This window comes from Oncorhynchus mykiss, chromosome 13 (assembly GCF_013265735.2).
Source record: "Oncorhynchus mykiss isolate Arlee chromosome 13, USDA_OmykA_1.1, whole genome shotgun sequence".
NCBI classification, from domain to species: Eukaryota; Metazoa; Chordata; class Actinopteri; order Salmoniformes; family Salmonidae; genus Oncorhynchus; species Oncorhynchus mykiss.
In genome coordinates, this window is record NC_048577.1 from 10,720,574 (window position 1) to 10,735,167 (window position 14,594).

General features: G+C 45.1%; 1 protein-coding gene across 6 annotated transcripts in view; it reads left to right on the forward strand.

Annotated features, from left to right (window-relative positions):
- LOC110485345 (nucleus accumbens-associated protein 1) overlaps positions 1-11,233 on the forward strand; it is a 14,556-nt gene extending 3,323 nt beyond the window's left edge. For 4 of the 6 annotated variants that reach the window (XM_036942330.1, XM_036942332.1, XM_036942331.1 and 1 more), the window contains exons 2-9: positions 442-593; positions 876-1,118; positions 1,689-1,901; positions 2,473-2,887; positions 7,559-7,678; positions 7,933-8,104; positions 8,201-8,298; positions 8,457-9,239. In XM_036942330.1, the coding sequence (XP_036798225.1) occupies positions 468-593; positions 876-1,118; positions 1,689-1,901; positions 2,473-2,887; positions 7,559-7,678; positions 7,933-8,104; positions 8,201-8,298; positions 8,457-8,776 (1,707 nt within the window). In that variant the 5' untranslated portion in view covers positions 442-467 and the 3' untranslated portion in view covers positions 8,777-9,239. Of the gene's footprint in view, positions 1-441; positions 594-875; positions 1,119-1,688; positions 1,902-2,472; positions 2,888-7,558; positions 7,679-7,932; positions 8,105-8,200; positions 8,299-8,456; positions 9,240-9,691 lie in introns of those variants that run through there. The other 2 variants (XM_036942329.1, XM_036942334.1) reach the window with 2 other exon arrangements.
- The last annotated feature ends 3,361 nt before the right edge of the window (positions 11,234-14,594 follow it).

Genomic DNA, 14,594 nt, shown 5'->3' on the forward strand with positions numbered 1-14,594 from the left:
AACAAAACAACCAAGTAGGACTAATGCTAGTTACCCACCGCAGAATTGGAAAATGTTTATTTTAAATGAATGAGGCAAACTTAATTGGCTATTTAAAAAAAAAAGAGCTCTCTTTCTAGCGCTCTTTATTAAAGGTGCATTAGTCATCCGTCTATCCCCCTCCCTCCCATAATTTTCCTTATTTCAATCCCAGTCTCTCCAGTAAACAACAACAAACAGGAAGTGATCCATAACATATACCGTACATGACATTTCTCTCCCTGCTATTGGACCCTGTGGTGCTGGGCTAGAGCGTTATGGCTCAGACGCAACAGATGACGACCCCTAACTTTGTAGCCTACATGACATAGTCATGACATAGTCATGACGTAGTCATGACGTAGTCATGACATACCCATGACATAGACAAGACCTAATATAACATTTCTCTCCTTGTTATAGACCCGGTGGTGCTGGGCTAGAGCGTTATGGCTCAGACGCTACAGATGGCGATCCCTAACTTTGGCAACAACGTGTTGGAGTGTCTCAATGAGCAGCGTCTCCAGGGGCTCTACTGCGACGTCTCCGTGGTTGTCAAGGGACACGCCTTCAAGGTGGGAGTTGATAAACATCAATGTTGTTTTTTGGAGTAAACTGAACCAATCTAACTGTTATTTACCTCACTGACAAGCCTTCAAGTTAGGGCGACGGCTGATCCAAAACACAGTTAACTGTTAGGCTAGATTGATCTGATAATGACTGAATCAACAGTTCTATATTTTGATTAGGTGAAAGAAACCTGGTGAAATATTCTCTGGTTGTACCTCAAGTTTGTTTAGGAAGAAGCCTGTGTGCTGTATATTTATTCACTACTTCCTCTCCCCGTCCCTCCCCAGGCGCACCGGGCGGTCCTGGCGGCCAGTAGCTCCTACTTCCGGGACCTGTTCAACGCTGGAGGGAAGAGCAGTGTGGTGGAGCTCCCCCCGGCCGTCCAGCCCCAGAGCTTCCAGCAGATCCTGGCCTTCTGCTACACAGGCCGCCTCAGCATGAACGTAGGGGACCAGTTCCTCCTCATGTACACCGCAGGCTTCCTGCAGATCCAGCAGATCATGGAGAAGGGCACAGAGTTCTTCCTTAAGGTATCTAGTGTAACCATAGCAACCTGTTTGTGCTTTCTTGCCAACTCCTATGATGTTGGGAGATAATTGGCCTGCAACTGACAGCACAAGTGGATTGTTTCATTAGGCCAGGGGTCGGCAACAGGTGTTTTCTTTTGCCACCCCCCAAGTATATAGTAAATATTTATTTATTATTTTAGTTTTTGGTATAAAAAAGAAACTGTAAAATCGCCAGGAATTCAGCTAAACATAGTTTATTTTAGGAAATCTGTTACCAAGTATTCCTTCACACAAAAAAGACGTGATCATGTCTCAATGTAGTCAAGGTAGGATATTATTGCTATTTTTAAATAATCTATTTTTGTTGTGGTCAATTTGCAGTGTACAAATTATTATAATTATTTTCCGGCCCCCCGACTATTCGCTCCAACACAACTTGGCCCGCGGTTAAATCTAGTTGCCTACCCCTGCATTAGGCTAACCAAGGTTCTCCTTGTCAAAGATTTCCAGTTCCCACTTTACATAGTCTTAAATATTTTACATATTGTTCTCAGATTTATTTACCTCTTCATTTGCATATTATTCCGCCAGGTCTCCTCCCCTAGCTGTGACTCCCAGGGTCTTCATGCAGAAGAGACTCCGCCCTCCGAGCCCCAGAGCCCTGTCACTCAAACCACAGGGGGAGGGGCTGGGGTGGTTTCCACGGCAGCATGTAGGCCCGCCTCCTGCCTGACACCCCTCCCCCTGGTGTCGAGGGTGAAGACGGAGCAGAGCGGGACTACGCCACAACCCACACCACAGCAGGTGAGTTGTAAAAAAATATATAGGTTATTTGTCATAGTGGAGGAATGGAATAGACATTAAATGTTCTCAATTACTATCCTGGTTAAAGAAAGGTAAAACAATAGTGTGTTCTAGATTATATATCTTATCTGGGAGGGGATGCAGTCTTCAGTGGAACGTCAGGTCTTTCATAGAGCAGAGGGGTGTACTTCAAAACAGGATAAATGAGTTAGGTGGCTAACTTGCCTTAATATTCTAAAATGTATGTTTTTGAAAGATAAGCTTGAAGTGGACATGGTATAATTGTCTCAGCAAGTTTAGCTTTCTTAGTGAACCAGAAATTCTAAAGTTATTTCTGTTTTTTGAATAAAAGTTAGCTAGCTAACTCATTAATCCTGCTTGGTAGTATGCCCCTCTGGTCAAAGGTGCAAGCTGTGAACCTCTTTGTCTCCTGTGCCATACAAGGAAATACACAAACATTCAATGCTCAAGCATAAATACACATGAGTTTGGCAGCCCCCCATACATGATGAACGGATGACAACACACTAAATAGATGTTATGTAGCTAATATCTTCTCTCTCGTTCTCAGCAGGAGGCCACTTCCTACTCGGTGGTGTGCAGCCCTGTCGCCAAGCGCCTGTGGGAGGGGGGCAACCGCGGTGACGGGGGAGGGGGGTCGGGAGGAGGAGGGGGGTCCAGGAAAGCCGCCCGCTACTCTTCCTCCTCCGCCTCCTCAAACAACTGCAACTCCCAAGATGCAACGGGCAGAAATGTTGTTAACCACAGTAACCATAACAACAACAACAGTAACCATAACAGCAGCAGCGTCGGGACGCCGGACGGAACGAGTCCGGGGACGCTGAGCATGTACACCAGCGACTCGCCCCTTAGTTACCACGATGACGAGGAGGAAGAGGAAGTGACCGATGACAGCGCTGAAGAGCAGTACAGGCAGATCTGTAACATGTACACAATGTACAGTATGCTCAATGTGGGCGCCACAGGTGAGAGAGAGTTGGTTTGAGGTAGGAATCTGGAGGTGCGTAGTTATGGGGGGGGGGTGGATTAAGTTAAATATCGCAATATTATTTTGGGCTGATTATTATACCAATATTTGACTCCCAAGTATTGATTTATTTTAAATATATATGTATATACACACACTACCGTTCAAAAGTTTGGGGTCACTTAGAAATGTCGTTGTTTTTTAAAGAAAAGCAACAAAAAAATGTCCATTAAAATAACATCAAATTGATCAGAAATACAATGTCGACATTGTTAATGTTGTAAATGACTATTGTAGCTGGAAACGGCTGATTTTTTTATGGAATATCTACATAGGCGCACAGAGGCCCATTATCAGCAACCATTACTCCTGTGTTCCAATGGCTGGTTGTGTTAGCTAATACAAGTTTATAATTTTAAAAGGCTAATTGATCATTAGAAGTCCTCAACTGGCAGCAAGTCCTCAACTGGCAGCTTCATTAAATAGTACCCCCAAAACAGCCGTCTCAACGTCAACAGTGACGAGGCGCCGACTCTTCCTATTCTGGTTAGTGCCAGTTTGCGCTGTTCTGTGAACGGAGTAGTACACAGTGTTGTACGAGATCTTCAGTTTCTTGGCAATTTCTTGCATGGAATAGCCTTCATTTCTCCGAACAAGAATAGACTGACAAGTTTCTGGCCATGTTGAGCCTGTAATTGAACCCACAAATGCTGATGCTCCAGATACTCAACTAGTCTAAAGGCCAGTTTTATTGCATCTTTAATCAGGATCACAGTTTTCATCTGTGCCAACATCATTAGAAAACCATTTTGTGATTATTAATTAGCCTTTTAAAATGATAAACTTGTATTACCTGGAACACAGGAGTGATGGTTGCTGATAATGGGCCTCTGTACACCTCTGTAGATATTCCATAAAAAAATCTGCCGTTTCCAGCTACAATAGTCATTTACAACATTAACAATGTCTACACTGAATTTCTGATCAATTTGATGTTATTTTAAACAACAAAAAAATGAGCTTTTCTTTCAAAAACCAGGACATTTCTAAGTGACGCCAAACCTTTGAACGGTAGTGTATATATACTAATAATTAGCTAGGTAACGTTAGCCGGCTGAACCTGCACCAAAACTGTTATTTTTCATTCCATAGCTTGGCCTCCATCTCCTGTTTTAAATAGTGAGCCAATGTGTTTAGAGCACTTTTATTTCCATGGCTGATGAAAACTGGTTTTCTCATGGGTCTCTCTTGTCTCTCTGCAGCAGACATATGGTGAGCAATATATTTTGAACATCAATTCACAATAAAACCTCCGTATAAAATCGCAATACATGTAGATTTGTGAGAACCGCAATACGTGTCATATTGGTACCTAAGTAGCGTGATAATATTGTATGGTGAGGTCCCTGGCAATTCCCAGCTCGAGGGGGGAGGGAGCAAGAGTGCTTCAGGTCAGAACAATAGACTGATAGATGAGGGAAGAGACGAGATTAGAGGGAACGAGTAGGCAGCTGATTGTAATCGTGGTTTGGAAGAGGATGGGGAATTAGCATCACTCTCTGATGCTATCTGCTGTATGTTCTGTTTGTGTGTGCCTTTGCTTATGTCTGTACATTAATGCTAGTTGTCGGTATGTGAATATTAATAGATGCATATTTAAGTGTGAGTATCTGTCTTGACATGTATCCTCTCCTCCTCTGTCCCACTCCGTTGCAGGATAGTGTTAGCTAGACCTGCATGTCATTATAGCCAGTTGTACGCTGAGTGTACGAAACATTAAGAACACCTTCCTAACACTGAGTTGCACCCCCTCTACTACCATACCCCGTTCAAAAGCACTTCAATCTTTTGTCTTGCCCATTCACCCTCAGAATGGCACACACTCCTCCACTTCATCTACACTGATTGAAGTGGATTTAACAGGTGACCTCGATAAGGGATCACAGCTTTCACCTGGATTCACCTGGTCAGTCTGTCGTGGAAAGAGCAGGTGTTCCTAATGTTTTGTACACTGAGCAAAAATATAAACGCAGCATGCAATAATTTCAAAGATTTGACTGAGCTACAGTTCATGTGAGAAAACAAAGAAGATGTAGATATATATATATAACTATCTATAGGTTATTTGTCATAGTGAAGGAATGACAGAAATTAAATACAGAATGTGTTCTTGATGACTTTCCTGGTTAAATAATGGCAACAAGATAGTTCTAGATTATATCTGTTATCTTCATCGGAACTTCAGGTCTTTGAAAGAGCAGAAATATATATATATACAGTTTAAGTCAGAAGTTTACATACACCTTAGCCAAATACATTTAATCCTAGTAAAAATTCCCTGTTTTACATCAGTTAGGATCACCACTTTATTTTAAGAATGTGACATGTCAGAATAATAGTAGAGAGAGTGATTTATTTCAGATTTTCTTTCATCACATTCCCAGTGGGTCAGAAGTTTACATACACTCAATTAGTATTTGGTAGCATTGCCTTTAAATTGTTTAACTTGGGTCAAATGTTTCGGTTAGCCTTCCACAAGCTTCCCACAATAAGTTGGGTGAATTTTGGCCAATTCCTCCTGACAGAGCTGGTGTAACGGAGTCAGGTTTCTCGGCCTCCTTGCTCGCACACGCTTTTTCAGTTCTGCCCACACATTTTCTATAGGATTGAGGTCAGGGCTTCGTGATGGCCACTCCAATACCTTGACTTTGATGTACTTAAGCCATTTTGCAACAACTTTGGAAGTATGCTTGGGGTCATTGTACAAATGGGAAGACCCATTTGCGACCAAGCTTTAACTTCCAGACTGATGTCTTAAGATGTTGCTTCAATATATCCACATAATTATCCTGCCTCATGATGCCATTTATTTTGTGAAGTGCACCAGTCCCTCCTGCAGTAAAGCACCCCCACAACATGATGCTGCCACCCCCGTGCTTCACGGTTGGGATGGTGTTCTTCGGCTTGCAAGCCTCCCCCTTTTTCCTCCAAACATAACGACGGTCATTATGGCCAAACAGTTCTATTTTTGTTTCATCAGACCAGAGGACATTTCTCCAAAAAGTACTATCTTTGTCCCCATGTGCAGTTGCAAACCGTAGTCTGGCTTTTTTTAATGGCGGTTTTGGAGTAGTGGCTTCTTCCTTGCTGAGCGGCCTTTCAGGTTATGTCGATATTGGACTTGTTTTACTGTGGATATAGATACGTTTGTACCTGTTTCCTCCAGCATCTTCACAAGGTCCTTTGCTGCTGTTCTGGGATTGATTTGCACTTTTCGCACCAAAGTACGTTCATCTCTAGGAGACAGAACGCGTCTCCTTCCTGAGCGGTATCACGGCTGCGTGGTCCCATGGCGTTTATACTTGTGTACTATTGTTTGGACAGATGAATGTGGTACATTCAGGTGTTTGGAAATTGCTCCCAAGGATGAAACAGACTTGTGGAGATTTACAAAAACAATTCTCAGGTTTTGGCTGAATTCCTTTGATTTTCCCATAATGTCAAGCAAAGAGGCACTGAGTTTGAAGGTAGGCCTTGAAATACATCCACAGGTACACCTCCAATTGATGCAAATTATGTCAATTAGCCTATCAGGAACTTCTAAATCCATGACATCATTTTCTGGAATTTTCCAAGCTGTTTGAAGGCACAGTCAACGTAGTGTATGTAAACTTCTGACCCACTGGAATTGTGATGCAGTGAAATAATCTGTCTGTAAACAATTGTTGGAAAAATTACGTGTCATGCACAAAGTAGATGTCCTAACCGACTTGTTAAATCTATAGTTTGTTAACAAGACATTTCTGGACTGGTTGAAAGCAAGTTTTAATGACTCCAACCTAAGTGTATGTAAACTTCTGACTTCAACTGTATATATACTACAAAGCAGGGTCAATGAGGCTTGAAAATCAGACCATTTGAAGTAAATAAATGAACTCCTATTCTATGAATTTCACATGACTAGGAATACAGATATGCATCTGTTGGTCACAGAAACCTAAAATTAAATGGGCCTCTCAATGGGTCTCAGGATCTCGTCGCGGTATTTTTGTGTCTGTAGCTTATGCCTGCCGATACCATAACCCGACCAGAACCATAGGGCACTCTGTTCACAATGTTGACATCAGCAAACTGCTCGCCCACACAACGTCGGCGGTTGTGAGGTCGGTTGGACATACTGGCAAATTCTCTAATACGATGTTGGAAGCGGCTTAGATAAATTAACATTAAAGTCTTTGGCAACAGCTCTGGTGGACATTCCTGCAGTCAGCATGCCAATTGCATGCTCCCTAAAAACTTGAAACATCTATGGCATTGTGTTGTGTGACACAACCACATTTTAGTGGACTTTTATTGTCCCCAGCACAAGGTGCAACTGTGTACTGATGCTGTTTAATCAGCTTCTTGATATGCCACAATTCATCCACCTGACCGTTATCTTGGCAAAGGAGAAAGGCTCACTAACAAGGATATAAATAATTTTATAAAACGAAATTTGTTTATGGAACATTTCTGTGATCTTTTATTTCAGCTCATGAAACATGGGACCGACACTTTACATGTTGCGTTTTCTATTTTTGTTCAGTGTATAGGTGTGTTAATGTAGCCGCGTGTTTGATGTTGCTGTGTGTATTCATGTGTAACGTGTGCCCCCTCTGTACCACCCCAGTAGCGGGCGAGCGTGTGGAGTCCCTACCGGAGCACCTCACGGCCGAGACCCGGGGCGGCAGGGGGGTGAGGCTACGCCAGGATCTGGCTTCGCTACCTGCCGAACTCATCACCCAGATAGGTACACACACAGACTTCATTTAGTTTGTAATATTATAGTCTTAGGCAACTCTAGACACGTTGACATTCTGAGTTCAGTCATTAATTTATTCATAGGCAATTGCTGGCTGCCACCTGCGTTTAGACCAGGCTACTGTTACTGTAAAAACCCTTATTGTATTGATTGATTTGATGAATTGATTGACAACCGGTGCCACCTGCAGCTGATGTGAAAAAGGCTTTAATACATTTGAATGGATTGATTGGTTGGTGTAGGTAACCGGTGCCACCCACGGCTGTACGAGGAGGGGGACCCTGCAGAGAGGCTGGAGCTGGTGACGGGTACCTCCGTGTTCATCTCCCGCGCCCAACTCATGAACTGTCACGTCAGCGCCGGCACGCGGCACAAGGTCCTACTGAGGAGGCTGCTGGCCTCTTTCTTCGACAGGTGAGGGGAGGGTGTGTGTTTGTTTGATCGTTGGAAACCATATTTGTTTGTGAAGACATACAGTAAATGATGCTGTGTGTATATTTCCCCTCTCAGGAGTACTCTAGCGAACAGCTGTGGGACGGGGATCCGCTCTTCTACCAACGACCCCAGCCGCAAGCCCCTGGACAGCAGAGTACTGCACGCCGTCAAGTGTGAGTGTCACACACTCCAGTGCACAGCTTTGCTTTCACACACACTGGACAAGGCTCACACACTCAGTGCTGCACCGTGTTGTAGTCATATACCTGCGTTTCTTCACATCATTCCATATGTTGTCCGCAGCACCTAACTGTCTCTCTCCCCTCAACAGTTTACTGCCAGAACTTTGCGCCGAGCTTCAAGGAGAGCGAGATGAACGCCATCGCGGCTGACATGTGCACTAATGCCCGCCGGGTCGTCAGGAAGTCCTGGATCCCGAAGCTCAAGCTCCTCATGGCCGAGGGTGACGCCTACTCCGCTTTCCTCCAATCAGACGCCATCAAGATGGAGGCTGACGCCCTGGGGGCGGAGCATGGGTTCGACCCCAACTCCCTGGCAGAAGAGGCGGCGGCAGCCAATAGCGATGCGGGACCTTCTTCGGGGGAGGGGTTACAAGGCGTTGTGGGCGGAGACGGCAGCACTTTGTTTTAAAGTGAGTGATCTTATTGGTCGATGGTCTTTGATCATTGCTCTCGGCGATACTTCCTCCCCCAGTTTTAGTTTGTTTTTTAATGTCACCTTTCCATATCTTAACCTCTTCCCTCAATACTTGGAATTTCATTTATTATATCCATCTGTTACATCCCTTGTTCTCTCTCTCTCTCGCCGTCCCAGACCCATGTACATAGTGTCTGCCCCCTTTTGGGCGGGAGAGAGATGGAGGGATAGAGGTGTAGAAAGAAAGACTGGGGAGGTTTGTCATGTAAGGGGGGGTTAACCTAGAAATATTCCCTGATCCCCATTGTAGAATCTTTTCTTGTTTTAATGTTTGTTTTAATGTTTGTTTTCTGGTTGGCGAAGGTCCTTTCTCCTTTCCATATCGCTGAAACACATTCCCTAGGAGGGGGGGCCTTTTGGGTTGGATGGGGTCGGGGTTGAATGGGGTAGTAATGGGAGGGGGGGGGGGCTTTTGGGTTGGATGGGGGTCGGGGTTGAATGGGGTAGTAATGGGAGGGGGGGGGGGGGGGGTCTAATAACACTGTTTTGATAATGAATGTATCGGTCGTGAAGCGATGTCCAGTCACCTGTATGTATTGTCTGTGGACAGTAGATTGTAATGGATTGATTAGATTGTATTCATCAGTTTATATAGAGACTCTGGAAGTCCTACTGAAGGCTATTTTATGTGGAGGGGGTTGATATTTGTGGGGGGGTACGTAAAGGCTTAATGGTTGAAATAGGTGTATGTATTCTGTATATTGGCAGGACTTTTGGACCCCCCCCTAACCCTCCCCCCCACCCCCCTTGACCCTGAAAGTGACAATTTAGAGGGCAGTTTTCATTCCTACTTTTTTCACTTTTCATTTGTGACTCTCTTCTCATAGTTGTTTTTCTCTCTGCGTGTAGACATTTGACTTGTTGCCAAGACTCCCTGAAAAGCAGAGGAGATGTGTTACTGAAAGATGGTTGAACAGTTGGTGACTGGATGAGGAAGAAGATGCTCTGATCTGGTATCCATGTTGATGATGCAGTATGATTTCCTATACGTCTACTGAATTCTGTGTAGAGAGAGAGAGAGAGGGAGGAGTAAGGGACCGTTTAAAATCATGTCAGCTCACGCCCATATTCACATTTCGAAGGAAAGTGACATTTGTTGTCTCTCACTATTAAGCAAGTAATAACTGAATAATGTACTTGTCTTGCACTATAATACTATAATACAAGTCTTATCCAAATACTAGAATCGTCTCCATTTGACCAAGCTTGAAGCTGTGGGCTAGGGTGTAGGGGCTAGAGTGTAGAGGCATTATGTTAGATGTGTGTACTGTGTAGTGTACACAGGGTGGACCCATTCTGTATTTGGTTTCGTTATGGACTGAGGGAGGGTTGGTGTATCCTGCTAAGAGGCATTCATGACACACACACACACACACACACACACACGGATTAAAGTACCCTAGAGGACTAATCCCTATACATCCTGGGTGGATACAATGGTGCCAATTAAAGTAATACGACACACACACACACTTTGCGTGTCAGTGTGTGGATGGTGACAGAAGTGTGTGTTGTCACATGCGGCAGAGAGTGAGAACCCAGACGGAGTGTGCTCACACACGCTTGGCTGACTCATTCATCCATCTCTCTGGTGTGTGTGTGATGCTGCATCTCTCTCACACACACACACACACACACACACACACACCGGTGCACCCAGACTGATCCAGCCGCAGCACACTGCCAGCCTATAAACATCACTGTAAAGCTCTGTTGAACACACCTTGTGAGAAACTACAGAGAGGAGATGGACCTTGACAAGCCATGAATAACGACCAACTGTCATTCTAGCTACAGCTCATCAGTGATTGGATGAAAGATGACTGTGGCAGTTCCCATCTATCACAGTACCAGTAGGGAGCCAATGACACCACCGCCAGTATCCCATCATACAGTAGAATCATGGCGTGTCAAAGAGGAAGGACCCGTTGCCCCTAAACGCTGATCTATGGTCATGTTTGCCTTTTCCCGCTAGTTGTCAAGGTTTGGGGAGGGCAAGCTGATCCTAGATCAAGGGGTTTGTACTCTGAGCAGAAGTGAGCATAGACAGGCTAGTGCTATAGACACGGTTGTTAGTGATAGCCTGGTCCCAGGTCTGTTTGTAGGATCTTGCCGCCACCTTGTAACTCGTTGCGTAACAATTCCATAAGGAGTTGACAAGGGAGTAGAAACAGACTGGCACCTTGTAATGCAGTTGGTGTCGGTGCCGACGGGGGGCTCCGTTGTGATTGTCAGGCTTGGTCTGTTGTGTCACTGCACTGTTACTGTGGTGATCTGCTGTGTGTTTGGGGTAGAAACACACACTAAAATATTCACACACACACACACACGCACACTAAAACACACACGCACACTAAAACACACACGCACACTAAAACACACACGCACACTGCTTTGGAGTTGAGGGTTAATCAATCGTAACACTTCCCCCACACTCTGACTGTGAACCTAAACAGACCGAGTGTAGAACAAACAACTATAAAATAAACCTGGGTAAAATATAGGCTTAACATTGTCATCGTAACTCCCCCTTTCAACCAGCCAACCAAAAGAAAGCCTTGGAGTTGTTTTTATATCTGGAAACTACCGTTGTGTTGTTTTTTAGATCAGAGTTATCTAAGTGTCTGCTTTTAGGCCTGGCTTTTAAAACGGGCCATATGTTGTTTACGTTTGTAGTTTATTTTAATTTTATATATATATATATTGAGGTTTTAGAGTGTTTCTATAAAAAGGCTAACTGTCAAAGAAGAGCCCAGGTTTTAAAAGTGTAACGGGCAGGCACTACTAGAGCTTCCATTTGGCCTGGACGGGTGGGTGGTGGGGAGGTCTGGAGCCCACCCCTCCTTTTGTTAACCACATGGTATGATCCTTGGGGACTTCACCAAGTTCTATCACTGACAGAGAGAAAGAGAGAAGTGAGTAGGATGAGAAATTTGCACTTTTTTTTTAATGCATTTGTCAAGCGCTGCCTTAAAGGGAAAAATAGTGAGTGGCTGACAGGACAGAGACAGAGAGGAGGACAGTCTGTCTCTGAGAGGAGAGGAGGACAGTCTGTCTCTGAGAGGAGAGGAGGACAGTCTGTCTCTGAGAGGAGAGGAGGACAGTCTGTCTCTGAGAGGAGAGGAGGACAGTCTGTCTCTGAGAGGAGAGGAGGACAGTCTGTCTCTGAGAGGAGAGGAGGACAGTCTGTCTCTGAGAGGAGAGGAGGACAGTCTGTCTCTGAGAGGAGAGGAGGACAGTCTGTCTCTGAGAGGAGAGGAGGACAGTCTGTCTCTGAGAGGAGAGGAGGACAGTCTGTCTCTGAGAGGAGGACAATCTGTCTCTGAGAGGAGGACAATCTGTCTCTGAGAGGAGGACAATCTGTCTCTGAGAGGAGGACAGTCTGTCTCTGAGAGGAGGACAGTCTGTCTCTGGGAGGGAGGGAGGGAGGGGGGAGAGGGAGGGAGGGAGGAGAGAGGACAGTCTGTCTCTGGGAGGGAGGGAGGGGGGAGAGGGAGGGAGGGAGGAGAGAGGACAGTCTGTCTCTGGGAGGGAGGAGGAGAGGGAGGGAGGAGAGAGGAGGACAGTCTGTCTCTGGGAGGGAGGAGAGGGAGGGGGGAGAGGGAGAGAGAGGACAGTCTGTCTCTGGGAGGGAGGAGAGGGAGAGAGAGAGCGGGAGGGAGGAGGAGAGAGAGAGAGAGAGAGAGGGAGGGAGGATGGGATGCTTGGTTGGCTCTGTATAAAGGCATGCATGCGTGCTGGTGTGTGCAGTTTTTCCCCATTTCTCTCTGCTGCCATATATGGAGTCATGCGTGTTAAGTTCTAGCTCTTCACGCTAACGCCTTTGACTGGAAGACAGAGAGAGTGTGTGTGTGTGTGTGCGCGTGTGTGTGGAATGCGCATGTCTGTGCCAGGGTGAGTGAGTCTGCGTCTGGTTCTATGTGTTGCATACGTGTGTGTGTCTGGGTTTTGGAGTGGCGAATGCGCATGTCCTGTTGGTGTGTGTGGGTGGTTTGGGTACGCGGCTCTGCCAGTAGTGTGTGTGTGTGTGTGGTATGTGCGGTGGTAGAGAATGAGAGGAGACTGTTTGTTTGTGTCTGACTCAGTAGGAGAGACCTACAGTACTACAGTCTGGAGAGGAAGGAAGCCTATAGACACACACCCAGCATTGCTACTAGCATTAGCACAATGACATGCTAGCTGTTCCCATAGACTTCCAGTCATTGAGCCAACAACTGTCCATTTAAAAGCACGTCTTGCAGGAATATATATATAAAAATATATATATATTTAAAAAATATATATATTTTGCCTCTGTGGCAATAATGTAGGAGTGGTGGGCCACCGCTGCTAAATGAATATAGATGAAACACTGGCTGGGAGGGAGGGGACAGCATCAAACTGTTCACTAAACAAACCATTAAATCCCATTCAGAGTCCTGATCTCATTCAGCTTCACTTTATTCTGATTCAATTCAGCCTCCACTTTATGACCCAGGTCTAAGTGCACTACTTAATTTGGGACAGAGCCAATGTAGGGAATAGGGTGCCGTTTAGGATGCAAGCTAAATGTCTGAAAATGGCGGCCGTGTTGTGTATGTGAATGACTGGTGTGTAAGAGTGAATGTTTGTTTGGCAGGAGGAAGGGGGCTGTTTGGTGTGGTAACTGTCTAAACCACAGATGGGACTGCCTGATAGGATGACTTGGTGTGTGTGTCGGTCCAGGTGTGTCCTTTTTTGCCTGTGTGCTGGTGTGACAGTCTGTGTGCGTGTGTGTGTATATACAGTACCAGTCAAAAAGCCCTCATTCCAGGGCTTTTCCTTATTTGTAGAATAATAGTGAAGACATCAGAACTATGAAATAACACATATGGAATCATGTAGTAACCAAAAAAAGTGTTAAACAAATCAAATATATATTTGAGATTCTTCAAATAGCCACCCTTTGCCTTGATGACAGTTAGGCACACTCTTGGCATTCGCTCAACCAGCTTCACCTGGAATGCTTTTTCCAACAATCTTGAAGGAAACTCTTGAATGAGTAGGTGTGTCCAAACTTTTGACTGGTACTGTATATATGTCTCTGCATCGGGCAATGCATGTGTCTAACCAACCAACCAGGCGTCCATTCCCTTCAGGAGACTGCAGGCTGACAATGGGTCTGTTTTATAAAAGTGCAGTGATGACTAGGATGATGTTGAAGATGGTGGTATACATTTCCCTGTCGGTGGTCTCTCTATCTAAATATTAATACAGTGAGACACAGTCCATTTTAGATGTTTATACTAATAAGATTGTTGTTATTCCAAGTTGACTGACTTTATTTTTATGTGAAATCCCTAGACTTGAGCGGGAAGATGGGAGGGAGTTGGGAGGAAGGGAGAGAGACAGTGGTGCTATTCTATACGTTCCTAGATACATGGTTGTTACCCTAACTCTTACGGATGGAGGGGGGGGGGCGCTATTCTATACGTTCCTAGATACATGGTTGTTACCCTAACTCTTATGGATGGAGGGGAGGGGGGTGTGGTGCTACTCTTTCTTCCTGCTTGTTTAGAGTCTGAGGACGTAGGAAGCATTGTGGCAGGCCTCTGGTACTTAACTGCAGTCAAGACAGCTGAGAGGGAGAAGATGCTCGTCCCATGGCCTTTTTGCAACAAAGATAAATATTTAGTTGTTTCTTAATGTAAGGGGTGGGGTGACGTAGCCTTTTCCTGCCTACCCAGGCTCCTTGCTCCGGCCAAACGCTACAACATGGATCTGACGATTTCTA